The sequence below is a fragment of the Narcine bancroftii genome, chromosome 1 (assembly GCF_036971445.1).
Source record: "Narcine bancroftii isolate sNarBan1 chromosome 1, sNarBan1.hap1, whole genome shotgun sequence".
NCBI classification, from domain to species: Eukaryota; Metazoa; Chordata; class Chondrichthyes; order Torpediniformes; family Narcinidae; genus Narcine; species Narcine bancroftii.
Genome location: NC_091469.1, coordinates 385,876,393 through 385,900,898, shown reverse-complemented (window position 1 = coordinate 385,900,898; position 24,506 = coordinate 385,876,393). Strand labels below are relative to the sequence as shown.

At 42.1% G+C, this 24,506-nt stretch overlaps 1 protein-coding gene across 10 annotated transcripts in view; it reads right to left on the bottom strand.

Annotated features, from left to right (window-relative positions):
• The window catches only part of invs (inversin), a 313,548-nt gene that overhangs the window by 21,344 nt on the left and 267,698 nt on the right, over positions 1-24,506 (bottom strand). For 6 of the 10 annotated variants that reach the window (XR_011349882.1, XM_069913577.1, XM_069913576.1 and 3 more), the window contains 2 exons: positions 14,477-14,712; positions 14,124-14,204 (listed from right to left, as the gene is read on the bottom strand). Coding sequence is in view for 9 of the 10 variants with exons in the window: in XM_069913577.1 (XP_069769678.1) it covers positions 14,124-14,204; positions 14,477-14,712 (317 nt within the window). In the remaining variant the exon portion in view is untranslated. Of the gene's footprint in view, positions 1-8,515; positions 11,155-14,123; positions 14,205-14,476; positions 14,713-24,506 lie in introns of those variants that run through there. The other 4 variants (XM_069913582.1, XM_069913581.1, XM_069913579.1 and 1 more) reach the window with 3 other exon arrangements.

Genomic DNA, 24,506 nt, shown 5'->3' with positions numbered 1-24,506 from the left:
TAAATGGTTTGCCTATTATCCTCAAACCATGGCCCCGGGTTCTGGATTTTCCCATCATTGTAAATATCCCATCTGCATCCATTCTGTCCAGTCCTGTCGTAATTTTATATGTCTCTATGAGATCCCCTCTCAATCTTCTAAACTCCAGTGAGTACAATCCCAATTTGCACAATCTTTCCGCATAAGTCATTCCTGCCATTCCAGGTATCAGCCTGGTGAATCGCCTCTGCACTCTCTCCATTGCAAGAACATCCTTCCTTAGATAAGGTGACCAAAACTGCACACAATACTCCAGGTGTGGTCTCACCAAGGCCCTGTACAGCTGCAGTAAGGTATCCTTGTTCCTATACTCAAACCCTCTTGATATGAAGGCCAACATACCATTTGCCTTTTTAACTGCCTGCTGTACCTGCATGCTCGCCTTCAGAGACTGATGTACAAGTACCCCTAGGTCTCTCTGCACTTCCCCATCTCTTAATCTATTGCCATTCAAATAGTAATCTGCCCTCCGGTTTGTATTACCAAAGTGGATAACCTCACATTTATCCACATTGTAGTGCATTTGCCATGTATCTGCCCAGTCCCTCAATTTATCCAAACCACCAGGTTCAGGAAGAGCTGCTACCCCTTCACCATCAGACTCCTCAATAACAAACACAATCAGGGACTCTTAAGGACTCCTATTAGTGCACTTTATTGCTTTATTTTTATTTTCCCTGTATTGCAATCAGTTTTTAAAAAATAATTTCATTTTTTAAAAATTCAGACATACAGCACGGACAGGCCATTTCAGCCCACGAATTAATGCTGCCTAATTTACATCCAATTAACCTACACCCCAGGTACGTTTCAAATGATGGAAGGAAATCGAGGCCCCCAGGGAAAACCCATGCAGACACAGGAAGAATGTACAAACTAGTTATAAACAGCATGGGATTCGAACCTAATAACAATCGCTGGCATTGCGCTAACTACTACACCAACTGTGCCACCTTACTGTGAATAGTGGTGGAATGTGATTAAACTAGCACCATTGTGAGAAGTAGTGGCACGTGATTAGATTAGCACTTGAGGACAGTTAGCTAACAATTAGTGGACCCCTTGTGTATCAGAATCTTCAAGGACAATGAGTTCTAGTTTAAACTGGCAAAATGACCTAGGGTAACCTGCAGTCACTACTGCACTTGCTTAATGAGAATATAAATATTAACCTGGACGCCCCCAATGACAAGGCTGCCTGATTAACATAACATGTGATGCATGAACAAGGAGGAACCCTATAGAATTGGGGTGGATGGGAAGAGCAATGGGAAGGCTGCGAAATATTGGGGTCTCCATTGGAAGGAGCTGTAAGGGGAGGTGCCTTTACTAAGCGCGGAATTGTACAAAAGGGTAATGATTTCAAATCTCCGTGTGTCTTGGGACTAAGAGACACCCGGCTCTGCAGACCCAAAATAAAACAGAACTTGTTCTCCAAGACTTTGTCTCCTGAGTAGTGAATGTGAACACGTCGTATTTCACACTACCAATGTTGTTTACGTTTTCACTATGTACAGTTTTTTTTGCAATATCAATATGTGGTAATTCTGCCTTACCTGCAGGAAAAAGAATATTGGGTTTATATGTGACATCATGAACGTACTCTGACAATAAACATGAAATCTGCAGCATTTAGATACCAACTCTCAGTGATTCATATAGGACAGCCGGGACCTTCAGAATTCCCATAACTTTAGTTTGTTTTTGTCTTTTAAAAGATGCTCTACTTTTCTATTGTACTACCAAGGTGGAGTGCCCCACATTTCCACTTTAGTTTCACCTTTACCATGCCTATCATTCACTTAGCATCAATTACAGCCCCCAATGTAAAAACAACCTGTTTGTACCAAATCTGTTTTCATCAGATAGCTAATCCTTTTGCTTCTTGTGTGTTACTTCACTGAAGGTCTTCTGATCTCTTATCTATTCTGTGAATTACAACCTCAAAAAACATTGACAGAACAAAATCTGATTTTGCTTTCATAAATCCATACCATCTACCCAATTAAACTATTACTTCTCAAGGTCTCCACCATTTTCTTAATAATAGATACCATTTTTCTCATATAACAAGCGGAATTAAGAACTACCAAATAGCTAAGATGATGTTACAGCAGAATCCACTTATTTCTTTCACTTTAAATAATCTTTTCTTTGATATCTGACACAATAAAGAGGATAAAAGATTGTTTCTTAAGGTTCTATTTTCTTGACTATTTTTTCATACTATCAGCTTAAATTATATATTTTTTTAAAAATTAGGCGTGAATTTTAGACTTCCGGAACAGAGCCTATTTGAATATTTAATCTATACATTTATTGAGAAATTTATTACTAATATGTATACACAATTATAAGACACAATGGAGAATAAAGAACAATACAAGTAAAAAAAAAATGAGAAAAAGATTTAAATATACAAATTCATGATGAGGCCTGGTCAAGATTGTGCCAGGAGAGTGTAACCAATACAATTAATGTTAGATATCAAATGGTACAATATAATTTTTTACACCAATTATACTACACTTCGTATAAATTACATGGACTTAATTCAAATTGTTCTGACAAATGTTTCAGATGTAATAAAGAAACAAGAACCTTATTACATGCAGTTTGGTCTTGTGGAAAAGTGGAAAAATTTTGGGAAGATTTGAATATATAATTGGGACAAATTATGAAGATAGATACCAAAAGATCCCAGTATAATTTTGCTTGGTGATTTATACGACACTGATACCAAATTGAAGTTAGACAAATATCAATGAAAATTTTTGAGTGCAGCAATAGTGGTGGCACAGAAAGACAGATAATTTTATAAGGTTGAATAGATGGCATACAGAAACTCAAAGTTGTATACCATTGGAAAAGATTACTTCCACTCTTCCCAATTAATATGTACAGGATAGAATAATATGTTAGGAATATATAAATAGTGAATGATAAATTCAGGTGGTTTTTCTTTTTCTTTTGGGGAGGGAAGATAAAAAGAAAAAATCATATATAATTCTGTATCATTTTACACTATTATATGATGAAGAATTATATGTATGTATTGATGCAAATGAAAAATAATTTTTTCAAAAATATTTCAATTTCTTCTACTGCTGATGTCAGCCTAATTGGTCATTTCCTTTCCCCTTCTTAACAGTGTATTGACCTTTATACTTTGATTGAAACTTATGAAGTTCCTCTAGTGCTTGTCAGATTGAGACAATTTTCACCTAAGTCTGAAGGCCAGTTTTAGAACAGAGATGAGGAGGCATTTCTTCTGTTAAGAGCCCAGAAGACTCCAAGAACCAACAGCAACAGGACTTCACCAAGACAATGGTTACTTAAACAAAAATGTTTTTAATTTTCTTCAAATATAATAATATCAATATTATTTCTATTAACTTAACCCCCTTCTAATTCTAAGCTCACATGTAAATGTGTGTGCGTGATCGGGAAAGTTTTTTGTTTCACTGTCCAATCATTCACTGTTCACTTTTCCAAGTTCACTGGTATTAGGCAATTTTCCATATTGTGAACAGAATTGAACATTTATGATCTTCATCAGGCTCTGGTACTTTAACTTAAATTGTTATCGCAAAGGAAGGTCTTTGTTGGTTTCTGAGAGATATTTGCTGTTCATTGGACATATACACAAACTGATCTCCTTTAATCAGATACTTGTGTCTTGCGGAATAAACTTGCCCCTCATGGGTTTTCCAAAAGGTTACCTCTTCTTCCAGGTTACTACAATGAGTTCTTTTTCTCCTTTTTCAAGAGAAACACGTTAACCAGCCACATCCTCTTGTAACTCACTACAAGGGTTTAGAATAGGTTGAACTTGGAACTCAAAACCTGTCATCAAATTGGGTCTTATAGCAGGTCTGCAAAACTTACAGTTTCCAACACTTCTATGGTGATATGTATATACTGCTGCTGCTCTGTGTATAAGTGGCTGGCCCACCCACTGAAAACTCGACCCCTTGTAACCCCTTCCCCTGTGACTTAGCCATAAAGGTCGAGTTTCCTGCCCCCTTCCATTCATTCGAGCACATGGAGTTGGGCCAGCTGAAATCTAATGTGTATTAAAGCCTATCGTTCCTCACTCAGCCTTTGAGCCACTGATAGTGCACAATACACATTAATTTTCCACATGGGATAGACAAGCTGCTGAGACCTGACAGACTCGAAATCGATCCACAGATGACTGGAGCTGCTGAACGGTATGAGCAGTGGATCGCCTGTTTCACAAACTTCCTCGAAGTCACAGCGGGCCTGGTGGACTCGGATGAAAAGAAACTCAAGGTTCTGCAAGCGAGAGTTGGCCACCGAGCAAACCTGGCGATCCGGAACTGCATGACCTACCCAGACGCTATAGCTGAGCTACACAACCTCTACTGACCCCAGGTGAATGAAATGTACTTACGGTATCAACTGGCCTCGAGGAGACAGCAACCCAGTGAGCCCATGGACAAGTTCCTCCGAGCACTGTACAACCCACGGAGAGACTGATGGGGAACTGCTACAGCCTCTGTACCCGTAGTCCAGTGTGTGGAGGAGTTGGTCCGAGATGGCTGCGTGGCTGGAGTGAGGTCTGACTGCATTCGTTAGTGGCAACTTGAGGAAGACAAGCTGCCCCTGAAAAGAGCTTTCCAGTTTGCCAGGACCCTCGACTTGGCTCAACGCAATGCCGACGAGATTGCCAGTAAGAACAAGGCCTCCACATGTGGACTGTGGGCGCCACCATGTTGGGACCTGGCATCACAGACGGCCTCCGCGATATATGTCATGACTCCACCTCCACCATGATCGGACAACCGAGGTGCTACTTCTGCAGCCAGCAGAAGCACCCCCGACAACTTTGTCTGACTAAGGAGGCAATCTATTCAGGATATGGGAAGAAGGGACATTACCAGTGTGTCTGTAAGTTCAAACCCTCCTGAGTGAGAATAATGGCACATATGTCATGTCCAGCCCTGAAAGGCTTGACCGCATGTGCAACTCAGGAGTTGCCATCTTACCTGGCATCTCCTCCGCCCTCCTGGGTCAACATGGAGGCCACCATCTTATCGGTCGGGCCTCCCCTCTGACAGTGACAACGATGACCTAATCCTGGCCTCTGAACCAGGGCAGCCCTCATCCGATTACCCACTTGATGATGGAGATTGAGGTAAATGGGAAGGGAACAAACTGCCTATGTGACAGAGGGAGTACAGAGAGCTTTATCCACCTGGACACTGCCCAGAAACTCTCTCTCTCTGTCTGACCCACAAGTGGCACCATCTCTATGGCCACTAAGGACCAATCCACAGAGATCCAGGGGTACTGTGTAGTGCCGTTTATGGAGGGGAGTGAATATTATGATAACTTTTATTTACTTGTGATGCCACAGCTCTGTGCGCCGATAATCCTGGGCCTTGACTTTCAGAGCCAGTTTAGGAGTGGACAATGGAGTTCGGAGGACCACAAACACCCATAACAGTATACAACCCCCTCCCCCTGACAGCCATCTCCCTCCTGCGGCCTCTCCAACCTCCGCATATTCCTTCAATTATTATTCAAGAACCTGACCTTGGACTGCAGGTCCATCGCGACGAAAAGCAGGCATTTATAAAGTCCAAGATGTGGTGACTCCTGGCGGAGGTGATCAGTTCAAGCTCATGGGAAGCTCAAGTCATGGTGGTCAGGGGCGGAAGCAAACCCCATATGGTGATTGATTACAGCCAGACAGTCAACCACTTCACCCAACTAGATACTTACTTACCCCCTCTCCCGGATAGCCAATATGGTCAAATAAAATAACCCAGTACAATTGACCTGAAATCGGCGTAAAACCAACTCTCCTTTCACCTGGGGCACTGCAAATTCCCTGCCTTCGAAGCGAATGGCAGACTTTATCACTTCCTCAGAGTGCCCTTCGGAGTCACCAATGGGGTCTCAGTATTCCAAAAAGAGATGGAGAGGATGTTAGACAGGCATAAACTGGCAGCGGCGTTCCCCTGCCTTGACAATGTCACCATCTGCAGCCATGACCAGCAGGACCACGATGCAAACCTGGTGAAATTTCTCAGCACAGCCAAGTCCCTTAATCTGACATAACAAGGAGAAGTGTGTGTTTAGCACCATTCACCTTGCCCTCCTTGGATGCATCGTGGTGCATGGCGTCATTGCCCCCAACCCCGACAGCATGCATCCCCTCATGGAGCTCCTGATACCACACAACCTGAAGGCAGTGAAACGTTGTCTGGGGTTCTTTTCTTACTATGCCCAGTGGATGCCCAATTATGTTGATAAAGCCTCCCCCTTAGTAAGGTCCACAAACTTCCCCTCATTGGCAGAAGCCCGGGCGGCATTCAACCAAATCAAAGACATTGCTAAAGCCATGATGCATGCTGTGAATAAATCTATCCCATTCCAGGTGGAGAGCGATACCTCCGACTTCACACTGGTTGCCACTCTCAACCAGGCAGGCAGGCCAGATTATTTTTTTCCCGCACCCTCCACAGCCCCGAGACACGGCACTTCTCAGTCAAGGAGGCACAGGCGATCGTTGAGGCCATGTGCCACTGGTGTCAATACCTGGCCGGGAAAAGATTTACCCTGATGACAGACCAACGGGCCATCGCCTTCATGTTTAACACAAAACCAAGAATAATAAAATCCTGAGGTGGAGAATCGAACTCTCCACCCATACCTATGCTGTAGCAGCCAGGTAAACTGAATGACCCCTCAGATGCCCTATCTCAGGGGACGTGCGCCAGCATGCATCTCGACCGCTTCCAGTCCCTCCACAATGACCTCTGCCACCCCAGAGTCATGAGGTTGTTCCACTTCATAAAACCCTGGAACCTCCTGTACTCCATTGAGGACGTCAGGTCCCTGACCAGACATTGTCGGGTCTGCGTAGATTGTAAACTGCAGTTCTTCAGGCCTGACAAGGCACACCTCATCAAGGCCACGCCCCCCTTCGAACGACTGAGCGTCGATTTCAAGGGACTTCTGTCCTCGACCAATAGGAACGTCTATTTTATTAACATCATAGACAAGTTCTCCAGATTCCTGTTTGCCATCCCCTGTTCCGACATGACCTCTGCCACAGTTATCAGGACAGTCCGCAGCATATTTACCCTCTTCGGGTACCCGAACTATATTCAAAGTGATTGGGGGATCTTGATCATGAGCGATGAGTTGCGGCAGTACCTGTTGGCTAGAGGCATAGCCACTAGTAGGACCATAAGCTATAACCCCTGGGGAAAAGACAAGGTGGTGTCTCACTGGCAGGAAGTCTTGTCCGAGGCACTCCATGCCATCCGATCTCTCCATTACACTGCCACAAATATGACCCCACATGAATGCATGTTTTCCTTCCCCAGGTGGTTGGCAACCAGAACCACTTTGCTGCCCTCCCTCTCCACCCTGGGACCCGTCTGCTGTGGAAACACACAAGGGGCTATAAGACTGACCATTGGTGGAAGAGGTGCAGCTCCTGCACACTAATTCACAAGACACTTACATCCAGGCCATGAGACACAGTCCCTGTCTGCGACCAGGCGCGTGCCGGAGACATCCACCTACATCTGGCCCACACATACACACACCAGCTCATAAAGGGACTTGGTGCAGGCTAGCGATGCCCCCCAGGCTCCCACATCATATGCCCGGGACCCTCGCCCAGCCGAGTCGACCATGACCACGACCACCCCCATAGACAACCAAACCCCACCCCCTACGGTGACAGCCTTGCGCCCCCCCCCCCCTCCCGCCTCAGGGCACCTGACCAGCAATGGAGCTGATCAGTACCTCCCTGACAGAGCTGCACAGGTCACAGAGGCAGAAGAAGCCACCTAACCAGCTGAACCTTTAGGAATGGTTTTTGTCTTTTAAAGAGAGGATGTATGTGGTGATATGTATATACTGATGCTGTTTGCCAACTGATGACTTGACCCCATGTAACTCCTCCCCGTGACCAGGCTATCAAGGTCGACCTCCCTGCCCCCTTCCATTCATTAAAGCACATAAGAGTTGAACCAGCTGAAAACTAATGTGCATTAAAGCTTTGGAATCATCCATAGAGCATATCAACCTCTTTCTGCTGTAAACTGAAACTCTCTCCAAAGAGAATGGCGTGGTTTTTTTTTCTGTTTGCAAAACCTGTATGACCCCTCTTAGAACAGCAAACTTCAATCAGACTTGGATTGCTGGCACCTGGCAAAAGATTAACAGTTTCTGAGCCTGGACATCTGGTCCTTTAAAGAAAATAGTCCATTTCAATTCCACACAATAGCCCAATTAACACCTCCTTGTGAAGTCTTCATAGGCATTCTTTAAAGTCACTGGTAGACATGGAGTCTCTGCTTAGGCAAAGCTCTTACATTTCAAATAAAACATCTTTTGTGAAATGTTACCGAGATGTCTGTTTGTGAAGTGTACCTAAACAAAACCCTACAATCTATATCTTTTAAAAATATATTTTTATCCTAATTTTATTCACCCATTCCGTAACACTTCATTCAAAAGATAAACATTTAGAATATCCCAGACAGTTGTGGAAGCTTCTTCATTGTTCATTCAAAACAGATACTGGTAGAATTCTGGTCAAAAAAGGAAATGAAGATTATGGGGATGATGGTGAAAAATAGACCTGAGGTAGATCAGCTATGATCCGAATGAATGCCAGAGTAAGCTTGAAGGACGTGTGGCCTACTTTCCCTTCTATTTCTTATGTATTCAGCACATCAGAATCTCTCTCACTACAGATGCTGCTTGGTCTGCTAGGCAATTCATGTTTTATCAGATTACTAGCAGGTCATTATTCGTCTTTGTTATTCCAAGTGTGGGACTCTAGAATTTTGAAACAAATTACCCTGACTAATCTATCAACTTCGAAATATTTTTATTTCGAAAGTTATCCACAATTACCTACAAGAAAAATGTCAAAATATCATCTCCCATGTGATAAATAAATATTCCAGTTGTATTTTGCCTCTTTCAGATCAGACTTAAAACACTTCCTGCTTAAAACAAATAGTTGGATAGCATTCCTCCCCTGCAGCACTTGCAATGTAAAGTAATAATTAATCATAAATTGGACTTATGAATCAACTAACCTGATTTGTTGCCCCAGTGCATCAAGGGAATATGTTTCATCCCTAGTGAGAGTAACAATTGAATGACAAAGAGAAGCAGATTTCCAGGATACCCTGGGGGGTTTGAAACCGCTCAGCAGAAATGAGAAAATCTAATTGCTGGATAAATGGCATTTGCTATTAAATACAATGTGTAGCTTCTCTTTACTCTTTCATTAGTGGCCTTATTAACACCTGAAGGTAATGACAGCTTGGTGCAGGGCAGATCACATTAGCTTGCCCTTCTATTATCTAGTACTGTGCAAACTGATTATTATTGAATGTTTCACTATTTAAATCAAATATTTGGAGCCCAACTGAATCAGAATGAAATCAAAATGTTCCTATATCGGACAGTGAATATGTGTCAACAAACTGGCACAGGATGTCTCATTTTATATATTGATAAATAAATACCAAATAATTGTTCTTGGGCCTTGCTTGTTGGTCATTGGTAACAGCTGTAAGAATCTAAATAATAAAATGTATTAAATAATGTTTCCATGTTCACTTAACTGAAATATATTTCCTTTGAAACATAGTATTCAGGTTCAGAGGATCTGGGATCCTTTTACACCAATCATGGGAAGTTAACATGCAGGTACATCTAACATTTAAAAAGGCAAGCAGTACATCACAATGCGAGAACAAAAGGAGTGATGCCTTGCTCCAATTATATAGGCTCCATTGGACTGATTCCTTGAATGGCACATTTACCATATTAAAAGAAGCAGATCAAAACTTTGCAAGAAATACAGAAAAAAATAATTTGTGCCTCTATAGCTTATTAAAAAAAATTATCACAATAAACAACAAACAAAACTACTTATTTCAAATACTTAAAATTTCTGTAGTGAACATCAAATCTCTCCCCAACCAACTTCGTCTCATCTCATATTTGTTGCTCACAAATACTCATAGTCGGGATACATAGTTGAAGGGCTATACCATAGTTAAAATCTAACTTTCCTTCTAATCTCTAGATGTTGGAACTAAGCATTCAATAAAGTAACTTATTCTTCAAATGATAAAAGGTAAAGATAATAACTTTAAATTTATGATATAGTTAGAGAGTTAATGATATTTTAAAATTAATAATCATCATTGCAGATAAACTGATAGGAAACAAAATGTAGGTTTTGTCCAGGAAGCACAAGAGAAATACTCGTTTTCACTGTATAGGGCTTTCTCTTGGAATTGGTACAAGGATTCCATTACAACAAAGAAATACGCCAAATAATGAAGAATTAGAGTTTAGAAAATAAAGAATATATTATGCTTCCTTCAGGGCTCCTACACCATCATGTTTGTTTTGACAAGAAAGTATGGTTTGAAATGATTTGAGCTGAGGTACATCTCAAATCCATCCCTGTGCTTATGGATCTTTTGATGCTTTGAACCAAGATTTGATCTGAGTCAAGAGCTTTCATTGGATCAGCATGTACAACTTCTGGGGTCAAAGAAAATTACAGCTATTATACAAAGAGTTCTGCTTTATTTTATTTTATCTACATTTATCTAAACATCTGCCAAATGTCTTTAACTTTCTTGGCACCTCAAAGCAAGCATTGGCTGCAGGATTTTAAAAATTGCAGATGTTAACTAAGGAATAGAAGAAATAAGGTTGCCATAAATGGGTTCCATGAGCTACTGTCTAATGTTCTTTTAAGATGTGACTAGTAAATGAACGATACACCCAGGTGAAAGAGAAATGTTGGTTATGCATCTTTTTGTTGATGAAGGAAAATTGATGATGTGGCCTACATGGACATTAGTAAGTCCTTTGACAAGATCCCATGTGGGAGGTTAGTCATGAAGGTTCAAACGCTTGGTATTCATGGCAAAGTAGTGCTGATTTAGTCTTGGTAGCCCCTAGTACAGAGCAAAGGTGATGTCAGATGTAGTAGTGGAATATTCCTCCTGTAGGATGTAGGAATTCATGGAATCTGATGGTTTCCCTGATGACTACATCTGTGGGACGTGCAGCCAACTCCAGCTCCTGAAAGACCATATAAAAGAAATTGAGCTAGAGTTGATGAACTGAAGATCATCTGGGAGGCTGAGCAAGTCCCGAGATAAGACTTTGAGCAGGTTGTTACACTGAGAATGCAGGATTCAGCAAGGAGATGAGTGAACTCGAAGAGAGGTAAGGGGAGTGCAGGGTACCCCTGTGGTCTTCCCCTTTCTGGGCAAGGTAGCAGCAAATCTATTAACACATTGGTTAGCTCTGAGCCTCGGAAGGGAAGGGTGAAATCAGGAAGAGCAATAGTCATAGGGAACTTGATAGTTAGGAAATAGATATGAGATTCCGCATCAGCAAAAGAGACTTCAGGATAGTGTGTGGACTCCTGGGTGCTCAGGTCCAGGATGTCTCTGAGGGATTGCATAATATGCTTAAAGGGGTGGTTGAGCAGCCAGAGGTCGTGGTACATATTAGTACCAATGTCATAGGCAGGAATGGGGTAGAGGTCCAGCACAGTAAGTTTTAGGAGTTAAGAGGCTAAACAGCAGGACCTCCAAGGTGGTCATCTCTGGATTATTGCTGGTGCAATGAGCTACAGAGGGTCAAAACAGGAAGATAGCGCAAACAAATGTGTGGCTGATGAGATGGTTGCAGAAGGTAGGTTTTCAAGTTGTTAGATCATTGGAACCTTTTCTGGGAAGAGGTGACTTGTGCAAGTGGGACTGTTTGGCCCTGAACTTGAGGGGAACCAATATCCTGCAATGGAGGTTTGCTAATGCTGTTGGGGGAGAGGGTGGCGTTGAAATTACTCACAAAGGCTTGGGAACCAAGGTGAAGAGACAGAGGAAGAGGCAGTTGGCACACAAGTACAGACAGCTGGTAGGGAGCCTGTTGGGATGAGTTGCAATGCCACAGGGACACAGAGTAAAAAAATGTTACAAATATTGGGTTATAAGTTTTATATTTAAGTCCATACTGCATACAAAATAAAGTGGATGGTCTTGAAGTACAGCTATATATTGGCAGGTATGATGTGGCTGAAGGATAAATGTCATTGGGAATTGAATGTGTCCCAATGTCCACAGTGATTGAAAGGATAGGTAGGTAAGCAGAGGAGTTGGCGTGGCTCTGTTAATAAGGAGTAACATTGAATCATTGCAAAAGAGCTGTGGATGAAGTTAAAAAATGACAAGGGTTAAAGGATACTGTTGACGGTTACTGTACAGACTGCCAAAGAAGAGCTGGGATGTGGTCAACAAATTTCAACAAATAGAAAATCGTGTCAGAAGGCCAATGAGGATTTTAAAATGCAAGTAGGTTGGGAAAACCAGGTTGGGATTAGAGAGTTTGATGAATGCCTACAAGAGAGCATTTTGGTTGTTGATGAGCTCATTTAGAGATCAGCTGTACTGGACAGGGTGCTGTGTAATGCACCAGAGATGATCAGAGAGCTCAGGGTAAAGGAACTATTAGGGGGCAGTGATCACAATTTGATTGAACAGACTTCAAGAATTAACAAGGAGAAACTGAAGTCAGCTGTGTCGATACTTCAGTAGAGTAAAGAGAATTACAGTGGCACGAGAGAGGAACTGGTCAAAGTAGATTAGAAGGGGGCTCGAGTCAGGAGAACGTCAGAGCAGGAATAGGCAGAGTTTCTGTGAGAAATAAGGAAGTTGCAGGACAGACACATTCCAAAAAAGTGGAAATGGAAAAATGTCACAACTGTGGCTAACAAGGAAAGTCAACTCCAACTTAAAAGCAAAAGAGAGGGCATACGCAGAGGCAAAAATTAGTTGGAAGATGGATGATAGGGACGTTTTTAAAAACTTGCAGAAGTAATTTCAACTTCTCATAAGGAGGAAAAAGGTGAAGTAAGAAAGTAGGCTCGTGTTCATAGGACGCAAGATATATAGCCAACATTTTGGCCCTGAGCCCTTCTTCAAGGTATTAGCAAAAAACAGGGAGCTGTCTGAATAAAGACTGATGAGAGAAAGGGGGATGAATGGGAGGGAAAGGAGCCCAAGACCAACAGAGAAAAGGGGCTAATTGGATACAAGAGGAAAGGTGAGAACTGATTTTGGCTCTATGAAAGGAGACAGAGGGAAAAGGGGAGTGAGGAAGAGATAGAACTAGAGGAAACGAGATGGAGACAAAGATGGGGGGTGGGGTTTAATGGAAACCAGAGAAGTCAATGTTAATGCCATCCAGTTGGAGGATGCCCAGTCAGAAGATGAGGTGCTGTTCCTCCAGTTTGCGGGTGGCCTCAGTCTGACAATGCATGAGATCACGGACAGTCACATCAGCAAGGGAATGGGACGGGGGATTGAAATGGGTGGCCACTGGGAGATTCATGCTATTGCAGTCAACAGAGCCGACGTGCTCAACGAAGCACTCTCCCAGTCTGCGACCAGTATCTTTGATGTAGAGCAGACCAGAACAGGAGCATTTCATACAGTAGATGACTCCTATAGATTCGCAAGTGAAGCGTTGCTTCACTAGGAAGGACTGTTTGGGGCTCCGAATTGGGGTGTGGGCACACGTGGATCATCTCCTGCAGTCACAGGGCTAGGTGCCAAGGGGACAATTGATGGGGAGGGAGTAGTGGCTCAGGAAATCAAGCAGTAACAAAGGTTAATATTTCCAGTCAATGTTCCTTCATCTGTTCTTATGATCAACCGGAAATATGAATTCTGTTTTTCTATTCACTGATGATGCTTGGCCTGCTGGTATTTCATAACTTAAGCATCCACAATATTTTACATTTGTTCAAACAATTCAAACTCTTTCATGTTATCATTACAGAACAATTAATTTGGCAGGAACAATATTTTGGAATCTCTTCAAATTAAAACATAAATTGATACCAAATGTTTGATATATATTTTTGGTTTGGATTAGTGGTTGCAATATCTTCAAACCATGCATAGTTTTATTCTTGGTAGGATATTTATGAGGTTCCAGTGTTGTTAATACAGCTGGTGATCCAAATATCTTTCAGTACTCACAGGTTTTTCGAACGGATACTTGACTGTTTCTGAGAGGGAGTGATCGTTGTAAATTATGCCCCTTTTCTTCCTGAGGTTTTCCTGACAATTAACCAGAAACAGTTAATTCCCTGTGTACTCCCTACAAGCTCCATAAGTAGCATGCAGTACATTGCAATAATTAACAACTCCACTCAGGTACAAACTGATTTATGCATGGCAATAAGATCAATATGTCTGCTTCGAGCTGTTAAGTTGTTTAATTTTTAGGACTCTATTCATCGTTCAGTAGGAATATTGATAATAATTTAATGAAATTCAATCTGTCTTTTTTAATCCCCCTTTCTATTACATACATATTGAAAACGAATTACCATAAATTTGTTTTAACACTGAGTGCTGCTTAGCTGTCCTAACATTTAAGCTCCCGCCGCTGAATGTTCGGCTGCTTTTGCTGGAAATAACACTCTGGGTGCTGTCACTGAGAAGTTTCCTCCAGGCTATTTGGATGGTGAAGGCAGCCATCTTCTGCTTCCATGCCTCATCAACAATGTTCCCATTTTGGTGCCGCCAATGGAAGAGCAGGAACAGCCCCTTACGTGTCTTGTGACTACAGAAACAATGCAAATAAAGTACACGATGTGAAAAACGAAGATCCAAGACAGTCCTCACAACAAATAGTCCATTTTACTACTCCCTCTAAAATCAAGGAAGTCACTCATTCTTCCACACTACTTGAAATTCTGATAGATCCTTCCATATTTTACCGCTTTGTGTGCCAGATGGTTGAGAAAAATCATTAGCGCTCTATCCACTCTATCAACCTACCTACATCTTTCCACCCAACTTTGAAGTATGCTGTAATTCTGGAGTTTGTTGAATCACAAATGCTGGGCTTCATTTCTTCAGAGATACACAAGAGAATGCAGAAGCTGGAATCTCGAGCAAAAAACAGTCTGCCAGGGCAACTCAGCATCAGTAAGAAACAGAAGGTTTGGTTTGGAACCCTTCATCGAGATTGTTTTTTGCTTCATTTATCAATGTCTTTCTATCCTAAAGTTGATAATCTCTCCTCAAAGCTCAGATATTTTAAGATAGCTCTCAATTTTATCAACTTTTCCTTGCTGTGATATATTTCTTTAATCATATAACAATTACAGCAGGAAACAGGCCAATTTGGCCCTTCTAGTCACCACTGATCCAAGTACCCTCCTCTAATCCCATTTACCAACACTCTGCCCATATCCCTCCATCCCCCTCCCATCCATAGACTTATCCAACTCTTTCTTAAATGACAAAATTGACCCTGCCTCCACCACCTTTCCCGGAAGCCCATTCCACACAGTAACCACTCTCTGAGTAACGAAGTTCCCCCTCATGTTACTCCTAAACCTTTGCCCGTCAACTCTCAACCCATGACCTCTTGTATCCATCTCTCCTACTCTCAATGAGAAAAGCCTTTCCACCTCAACTCTATCTATCCTTCTCATTATTTTTAAACACCTCTATCAAATCCCCTCTCAGCCTTCTATGTTCCAAGGAACAAAGACCTAATTTGCTCAATCTTTTCTTGTATTCCAGATGCTGAAACCCAGGCAACATTTTTGTAAATCTTTGATTACACTGTACTAATGGTTTTAGATTATTTTGACAGAATACTTCTACACGAAGGCCTCTAGGCTAGAAAAGTATCTGATATCACCACATCCCATAGAAGAGAATTTTCAGATGAGACGCAGGTACCCCCCGACTTGCAACCTGCGTCCATCCGCACATACGAAAGAAAAAGTGTTAAAAATAATAAAATTCATGCTGTTTCTGTTGTATTTGACAAACTATAACATAGATATAGGGCATACGAGCCAAAATGTGCGTACTTACCTAGATAGTTGGCGTCCCGGGGCCTGTAGGCTGGTGCAGCCATCTTGATTCTAGTGCCAATGCGCAAGTCTTCGGTTGCCACGTGTGAGAGTTAAGGGCGCAAATTCAATATCGTGAGGACGCTTAACTCTCGCGCATGCACCAACTGAACTCCAATATGTGAACCCACTGACAAGATGGGTACACACATTTTGGCTCTTACATGCCCTGTATCCATGTTATAGTTTGTCAAATATAACATTCCAGTAAACTGTTTAAATTTTATGTATTTTCTTTTTTTTTTAAACAAATTCCGACATATGTCCATTCCGAGATACGATACGATTGATCCTTCGGTTTGCTTTACAGGCATAAGTCAGGGAGTACCTGTACTTCAGTACTGATGGAGATATCCGAGAAGGCTTCTCAAATGCGGCCTTACGGATAAAGATTCGTAAGCAAATAACAGAAATTTGATAAAAATAACATCATGGTATGAGGGAATTCAGATTCCCATATATTAAAAGAGATTGCCTTAAAGGAAAGTTGACTTTCTGAGTTGTGTACTGGGCAGATTTTTGACACATTAGATAAATAGACCAATGAAGAAAAGACCACAAGTCCATATATTTTGAAGTGGTAAAAGAAAAAGATAAAAGTGTTAAAAACAAAGTCTAAGAATAAAAGTCTTAAACTGAGGAAAGACTAATTTCACTAAAATATGATAAGAATCTGGTAAAGGTACACCTGGAGCATTTAGTTGCAAGTCTGAATGTATTTGACTGTATGTGTATAAGGGAGAACTAGTGACATTTCAGTGCCGTGAGATTCCTTTAAGAGTGAAAGGAAGAGGTAACAAATATAGGGAACCCTGAATGTTGAGAGATAAAGGGTTGAATAAAGAGAAAAAAGGAAATCTAACAAGTGTACAGAAATAAAGAAGGGGAGGCCTGTCAAAGATATAAAAAGTGCAGGGAGATTGGGAAAGCAAAGCAATTGGGCCACAAAATATCACTGGCAGACAGGATTAAGATAAACTGAAAGCATTTTATAAGTAACATGAAAAACAAGAATTAATGCTTTTCACTGGTAGTTATAAAAAAGTCTGTAGTTGGTGAAGGTGAAATTCTCAAGGTTCCTTTACAAGTTCCTTAATAATACATAAAAAATGTAATTTAATGATGCACCAACTTTTATCTGCTGTGCAAAAAAAAAGTTGCCATGAACATAGCCTGGCACCCCTAACAATAAAGAGAACCCCTTCAGAGACACTGAGTGTCCGTGGATTCACCTCCAGTATTCCTGTGGTCTCTGTAACCTCACAGGCTCCTGTTCAAACCATCCATCTGCTGCATTCCATCATAAATAAATGGGAAGTACTCTATGCCTTAGCAGGACAGGATGAGATATATCCCAGACTGCTCTGAAGGGAAGAAATTCCTGAGTCTCTGGCCGAGATTTTTACATTTTACCTGGCACAGGTGATGTGAATATGCCTGGCACTTACAGTCCTGTGAGCCTAATATCAATAGTAAGGAAGACTGGAAAAACATCTAAAGGGACAGGATTAATGATCATTTGAATTGGCAGGGATTAATCAGAGATAACCAGCCTGGTGTTGTCAAGGGCAGACAAAGTGTAAATTAATCTTTTCGAGGAAGCATATTGACAAGAGGGATAGATGTGATTTAAATGGATTTCAATAAGGCATTCAACAAGGTTCCACATGGGAGACTGGTTCAAAAGGTAAGGATCATTTGCCAATAGAAGCCAGACGTTGATGACCGAATGTGGCTTTTGTGATTGGATCCTTTGACCAGAGGTTTCCACAGGGAATGGTGGTGAGAAAGTTACTACTTTTAATATATGTGAGTGATATACACGGGAATCTACAAGACATGACCAGCAAGTTTGCAGATGTGACTTATATCAATGCAGTTGTTGACAGTGTGGAGAGTCGTCTTAGATTATATGATTATATCAAAATGTTTGTGAAATGGGATCAGTAATTAAAGATGGTTTCTTTATAATTATGATAAATGTAATGTGGTGCATTTTGAGAGTACCAATAAGATGAGGCCATTGGAATACAGTTGTATTGAGAAACAGATGGATCTTTGTGTCCAAGTTCAAAGATCCTTGAAAGTGGCAGTGCAAGTAAGTAATGTAGTTAAGTAGGCACATGGGTTACTGGCCTTCATACTTCCAATTTTATAAAACATTAGTCAAACCCAACACCCAACCCCAACCAACCAATTTTCCCCTGCAACCGCTGCAACCGTGTCTGCCTGTCCCGCATCGGACTTGTCAGCCACAAACGAGCCTGCAGCTGACGTGGACATTTACCCCCTCCATAAATCTTCGTCCGCGAAGCCAAGCCAAAGAAGAAAGAAAGAAAAGAAGTCAGATCTCAGCTGGAGTACTGCATGTATTTCTGGTCACAACAACACAATAAGAAAGATGCAATGGTGCGGGAAAAAGTAGATCTATTAGAAGGGCTACGTTGCCGCTGGTGCGGACCTGGGAGTGGAGACAGCGTTGCTCTGCAGAGTCCTATTGTCTGATTGTAATGCCAATAATTGCATACAAACTTTAAACAGTCTGTTAAAGGAGGTAGGGTCTGTGCCCAAATTGGTGGCCCCAGTGCTGGGCAGTGGACAAGAGGGTTTGCAGACAAGGGGGAATGAGGGGAAGAAACACCCCCTATTTAGAAAGAGAAGCATAGGAGATGACCTTGCAGGAAAGGTGACCATGGCATACAGTGAGGGGCTCAGCGGCTGAATAACTCACACAGGCTGCGGGCTGTTGGCAGCTTGCGGTGGAACTCACACAGACTGAGGGTTGCTGACAATTTTCGACAATTTGTCGAAGGACCCACATAGGCTGAGTGTTGTTTGAGAATGGCTCATGAGAACCAGGATTCGAGAGGTGCTGAGGGCAAGAAGGGCTCCAAAGGGCCTCGGGTGCTGAAATCTTCCTGATCATATTGAAGGTTTTGATCTAGAGCTCAGATTGTCAATGGATTAAACAGAGGTCTTTGTGGAGTGCTGGAGGCGAATCCATGGTCACTTAGTGACTCTGCGGGGACTCTCTTTTGCTTCCCTTTCTCTTACTGTTAGGGTGCCAGGCAATGCTAATGGAAACTCCTTGTTTACCTTACAGCAGGCAAAAGGAAAATTTGTATATACAGTATTACATTTTTTATATTGTTACATGGCAATAAAACAAATCTTGAAATTAGAATCTCTTGAGAATGCACAGGAGATTCACCAGGATATTGACTGGGATAGAGCAATTCAATTGTGAGCAGACAAGAGAAGTTCGTTTGATTTTCTCAGAAGCAGAGGTGGTTAAAGAGGAGCATAATTGAGGTTTATAAGATTATGAGAAAAAAAAGGAATTTTCTTTCCTTAAAAGAGGAGAATAGAAAGAGAATCAGGAGTAAGAGATTTAGAAGTTACCTATGGGGGATCTTTTTATCTAGACAGTGGTTAGTATCTGGAAAGCAATGCCGGAGAGAGTGGCAAAAGCTGAATCGTTTGAGATGTCCAAATGAACAGTTCAATCACCTAAGCCTTAATAATGGAGAAGGCTCCAACTAAGCAATATTCTGTAAAAGTGTAGATTCATGTCCAACCAACTGGAAACTAGTAAGAACCTGGAAAAAGAGATCTGACAAAAGAGATAGAGTTCATGGAAGGAAGATGCCAGCAATGTGTCTGAAAAGAGAAGCAAGTGCGTTTGGAAGCCCTGCATTACAACCAAATGCTCCTTCTAGGTGTGAATTGAAAAATGATATTTTTCAGGAGTAGACTATCCCGTGACGCTGCACCTATTTGTGCAATATGGCACACAGCAACATTATACGTTGCATCTCTCCGCAGACATAAATGGCAAAGATTGTGCAGCTTCTGAGAGGGAAGGTGAGCCTGATCTTCACTATGAGGAAATGCACTCATTTGTGCTAGTTTTCCAGTCAGTCTTGAAGCACTGTTCTCAAAGGCTATGTTAAAGGAACTAGGCTTGAATTCAGAATGGCAAGCAACCACAAGGAGGCTGCTTCCTACATACTCCAGAGCCCATGCAGACTCCCTTCTGCAGGAGGACTCTGCCCCATGTTCATGTGCTAATTTCTTGACAACACTCCCCAGTAGCTAAAAGAATGAGGGCTATATTGTGTTGTGATTCTTTAAGGACCGCTACCTGGAGTTGAAATTTTGATAAAAAGTGCTACTGAAATGACAAATTTGATCTCTCTCACCTGTATTCCTGAAACAAAGTGGCGTTATAAATGGTGTTAATAGCTCTATTTTGGAACTAGTATGGTAATGATGAATTGCACTAATTTTATTAAAGAGGTATGCAAGGAGATAACTAACATACAGAGAGAAATTACATTTATGATGAAATTAAATGCTGAGTCACGAACCTATCTAATTTAATTTGCTTATCTTTTGTAGTCCACATATTTACACTTTGTCTTCATCGAGCTTCCCAGGCTTTATCTCATCTTCATAACACATATATCATGGCACAAACTTTAACTGACTCCAGCCTCAAACTCCAGGCCAGATCCCCATGTGCTACCATCTCTACTCCCATCGCCCCCTCCCCCACCACCAGACGACAATCCCATCTCCCTCAGATCCCATCATCAGCTTCTGGACCCTCAGGGGCTCCATCTTCCTCTCAACCCAACCCTCCCCTCCCCTCTCCACTAACAACCCCCCTCAAATCCCAGCTCTTATCTGTGTCAGGTCTTCACTATTCACTCCAACCTTCCACTCTCTACGACAGAGCACTCTGTCCTTAGTAAAGGTCTCACCTTTGTTCCCACATGCCCTCACCTCAGTTAGTTCCACTTTGCCATAATGCTGAACTGTTTTTCTTCCAACTATTCCTTCAACGAGGACTCCCCCACCCCCACCGATGACCTCTTCTCCCGTCTTCAACACCTCTCCTCTCCTGCCTGCTCCTGCTCCGGACTTTTTCATTGCTAACTGCCAATGGAACATCAACCGTCTTGACTTCACCACACCTTGTTCCAATTCCAACCTCACCCCTTTCAAATGCTCTGCTCCCCACTCCCTCCGCACCAATCCTGACCTTACCATTAAACCCGCTGATAAGAGGGATGCAGCAGTCTGGTGTACTGACCTCTACCTCTTCAACATGACCCCACTAAGGAGCACTAAGCTATTGTCTCCTGCAATATCACCAACCTTATCAGCTCTTGGAATCTCCCATCTACTGCTACTAAGCTCATAGTTCCCACACCCCACTTCCCATTTCTTCTCCTACCCAAGATCCACTAAACTGTCTGTCCAGGAAGACCCAATATTTCAACCTACTCCTGCACAACAAAACTCATTTCTGCATACCTCAACACTGTTTTATCCCCCTTGTTCAATCCCTTCTTACCTATGTTCGTGACACTTCCCATACTCTGGCCCCATCATCTTATTTACATCTTGGACATCCAGTCCCTATATATCTCCATCCCCCACAAGGAAGGTCTTAAAGCCCTCTGCTTCTTCTTAGATTCTATACCTAATCAGTTCCCCTCCACCACCACTCTTCTCTGTCTGGTGGAATTAGTCCTTACTCTCAATAATCCTCCTTTGGCTCCTCCCACTTCCTTCAAACTAAAGGTGTAGCTATGGGCACCCATATGGGTCTCAGCTATGCCTCCTTTTTTGTTGGCTATGTGGAGCAGTCCATGTTCCACATCTATACTGGTATCTGCACCCCTCTTTTCCTTCACTACATCGATGACTGCATTGGCACTACTCCCTGCACACATGCTGAGCTCACAGACTTCATCAACTTTACCTCCAGCTTTCATCCTGCCCTCAAAATTTACCTGGTCCATTTCTGACACCTCCCTCCCAATCCATGATCTCTCAGTCTCTATCACTGGTGACAGCTTAGCTACTATAAGCCCACAGACTCTCACAATTATCTGGACTATTCTTCTTCCCGTCCTGTCACTTGCAAAAATGCCATGCCTTTCTCTCAGTTCCTCCGTCTCTGCCGCATCTGCTCTCAGAATGAGGTTTTACATTTTAGGACGAAGGAGATATCTTCCTTTTTCAAAGAAAGGGGTTCCCTTCCGCCATCATCAACTCTGCCCTCACACGCATCTCCCATATTTCACACACATCTGCTCTCACCCTATCCTTCCGCCACCCTGATAGGGACTTCACCTACCACCCCACCATTCTCCATGACCAAAATATAATTCTCTGCAACTTCCACCATCTCCAGTGAGATTCCACCACCAAGCACGTCTTTCTCTCCTCACCACTTTCTGCTTTCTGCAGAGACTGCTCCCTACGCGACTCCCTTGTCCATTCATTCCTCCCCCCCCCCGCCCCCCAAATCACTTCCCACCAATCTCTCTCATGGCACTTATCCTTCTAAGTGGAACAAGTGCTACACCTGCCCTTACACTTCCTCCCTCACCACAATACGGGGCCCCAGACAGTCCTTCCAGGTGAGACGACATTTCATCTGCGAGTCTGCTGGATTGGTATACTTCATCCGGTACTCCCAGTGTAGCCTTCAGTACATTGGTGAGACCTCACACAGACTGGGAGACCGTTTCATTGAGCATCTACGCTCTGTCCGCCTGAGGAAGTGGGATCTCCCAGTGGCTACACATTTCAATTCTACATCCCATTCCCCGTCTGATATGTCCATCCATGGCCTCCTCTTCTGTCAAGATGAGGCCACATTTAGGTTGGAGGAACATCTTATATTCCGTCTTGGTAGCGTCCAACCTGATGGCATGAACCTCAATTTCTCCAACTTCATTAACCCCTTACCCCCCTTGTTTTCCCCATCTCACCCCATCCTCCCTCTCTCCCTATCCCCTCACAATTTCTCCTTACCTGTTCTCCATATACATCCTAACCTCCCCTCCCCCTCCATTCCTCCTAGACACTCCTATTATACTTCTCTCCCTTCACCCTATTATGGATCCCCCAGTCCTCCCTCTAGCCAATCACTAGTCCCCCCCCTTCCCCCCCTTTTTTTTTAACCAAATCTCTGAACATTTCTTTTTTCGCCAGTCTTGACGAAAGGTCCCAACATGAAAAGTTGACTTACTGCTTCTACTAGATCAGAGGTTCTCAACCTTTTCCTTTCCATTCACATACCACTTTAAGTATTCCCTATGCCATAGGTGCTCTGTGCTTAAGGTGGTATGTGGGTGGAAAGAAAAATTTTGAAAATTACTATTTTAATCATACCTAATTAACTCGTTATGTGTACTGTTTCATAACTCCAAAGGAAATGGGCCAATGACAATTTTTCTCAAGCAAAATATTTCAGTAACAATTGGATCTAGAGCAGTGATTCCCACCCTTCCCTTCCTACTCACATACACCTTTAAATTATTTTAATAATCACCTTGGTTCAAATTGTATAAACTTAAAATATTATCACAAAAGACTGCTTTTGAAATTTGAATTCTTGACAAATTATTAAATCATAGTTGTAGATCTAAAAACGAAAAGAAAATTCAGCAATGATTGGTATTTTTGATATGAAATGAATTAAATTTATCAGCAAAATAAGAACCCCATGAATTATGTGACAGGGCTATTTTTTTTAATGTGTATTACATGTTGGAAACTTTCAGGCCAAATAAGATCAAACAATAAATGGCAGAATCTCCCTGGAGCTGCCCAAAGTGAAATAAATATCCACTTGAATCATTTCCCTTGTGTTGCTTGCGACAATCTAAAAATATGAATTGAAAAGCACAGCTGTTCTACTGTGATTTGAAACAAAGTCAAGAAATCTCTGCAGACATTTATCAATGGGTAATAATGGATGCTTTTTTTACATCTGGTTACAACATACAAACTGAGTAGTTCCCCTGCCATCTTTTAACCGTTCTTGTCTTAGTCTCTCATAATCTTCTGACCTCTACGTCATATAGCTTTTGACAAAAAAAAACTTAAATCTAATGTTAAGGGAAAGAGGTTAGTTAAGACAAATGTGGGTCCGCTGCGGACAGAAACGGGTGAGTTGTTCATGGGAACAAGAGTATGGCAGACTGTTTGAATGACTATTTTAGTTCTATCTTCACCAAGGAAGACATAACTAATCTACAGGAAATTATTGAGGATCGGAGATCTATTGTGATGGAGGACTAAAGGAAGTAATTGTAAGTCGAAAAGTTGTATTAGTTAAATTGCAGGAATTAAAGGTGGATAAATCCCCAGGGCCGGATAGTCTGCATCCGAGACTGCTGAAGGAAGTAGTCCAGGAAATAGTGGATGTGTTGGTGATAATGTTTCAAATCTCTTTGGATACTGGATTAGTTCCTGAGGATTCGAGGGTGGCCAATGTAACCCCACTCTTTAAGAAGGGAGGGAGAGAGAAATCGGGAAACTACAGACCAGTTAGCCTGACATCGGTAGTAGGGAAAGAGCTGGAATCGGTTATTAAAGATGCAATTGCAGTACATTTGGAAAGTAGTGGTATCAGCGCACAGAGTCAGCATGGTTTTGGAAGGGGAAATCATGTCTGACG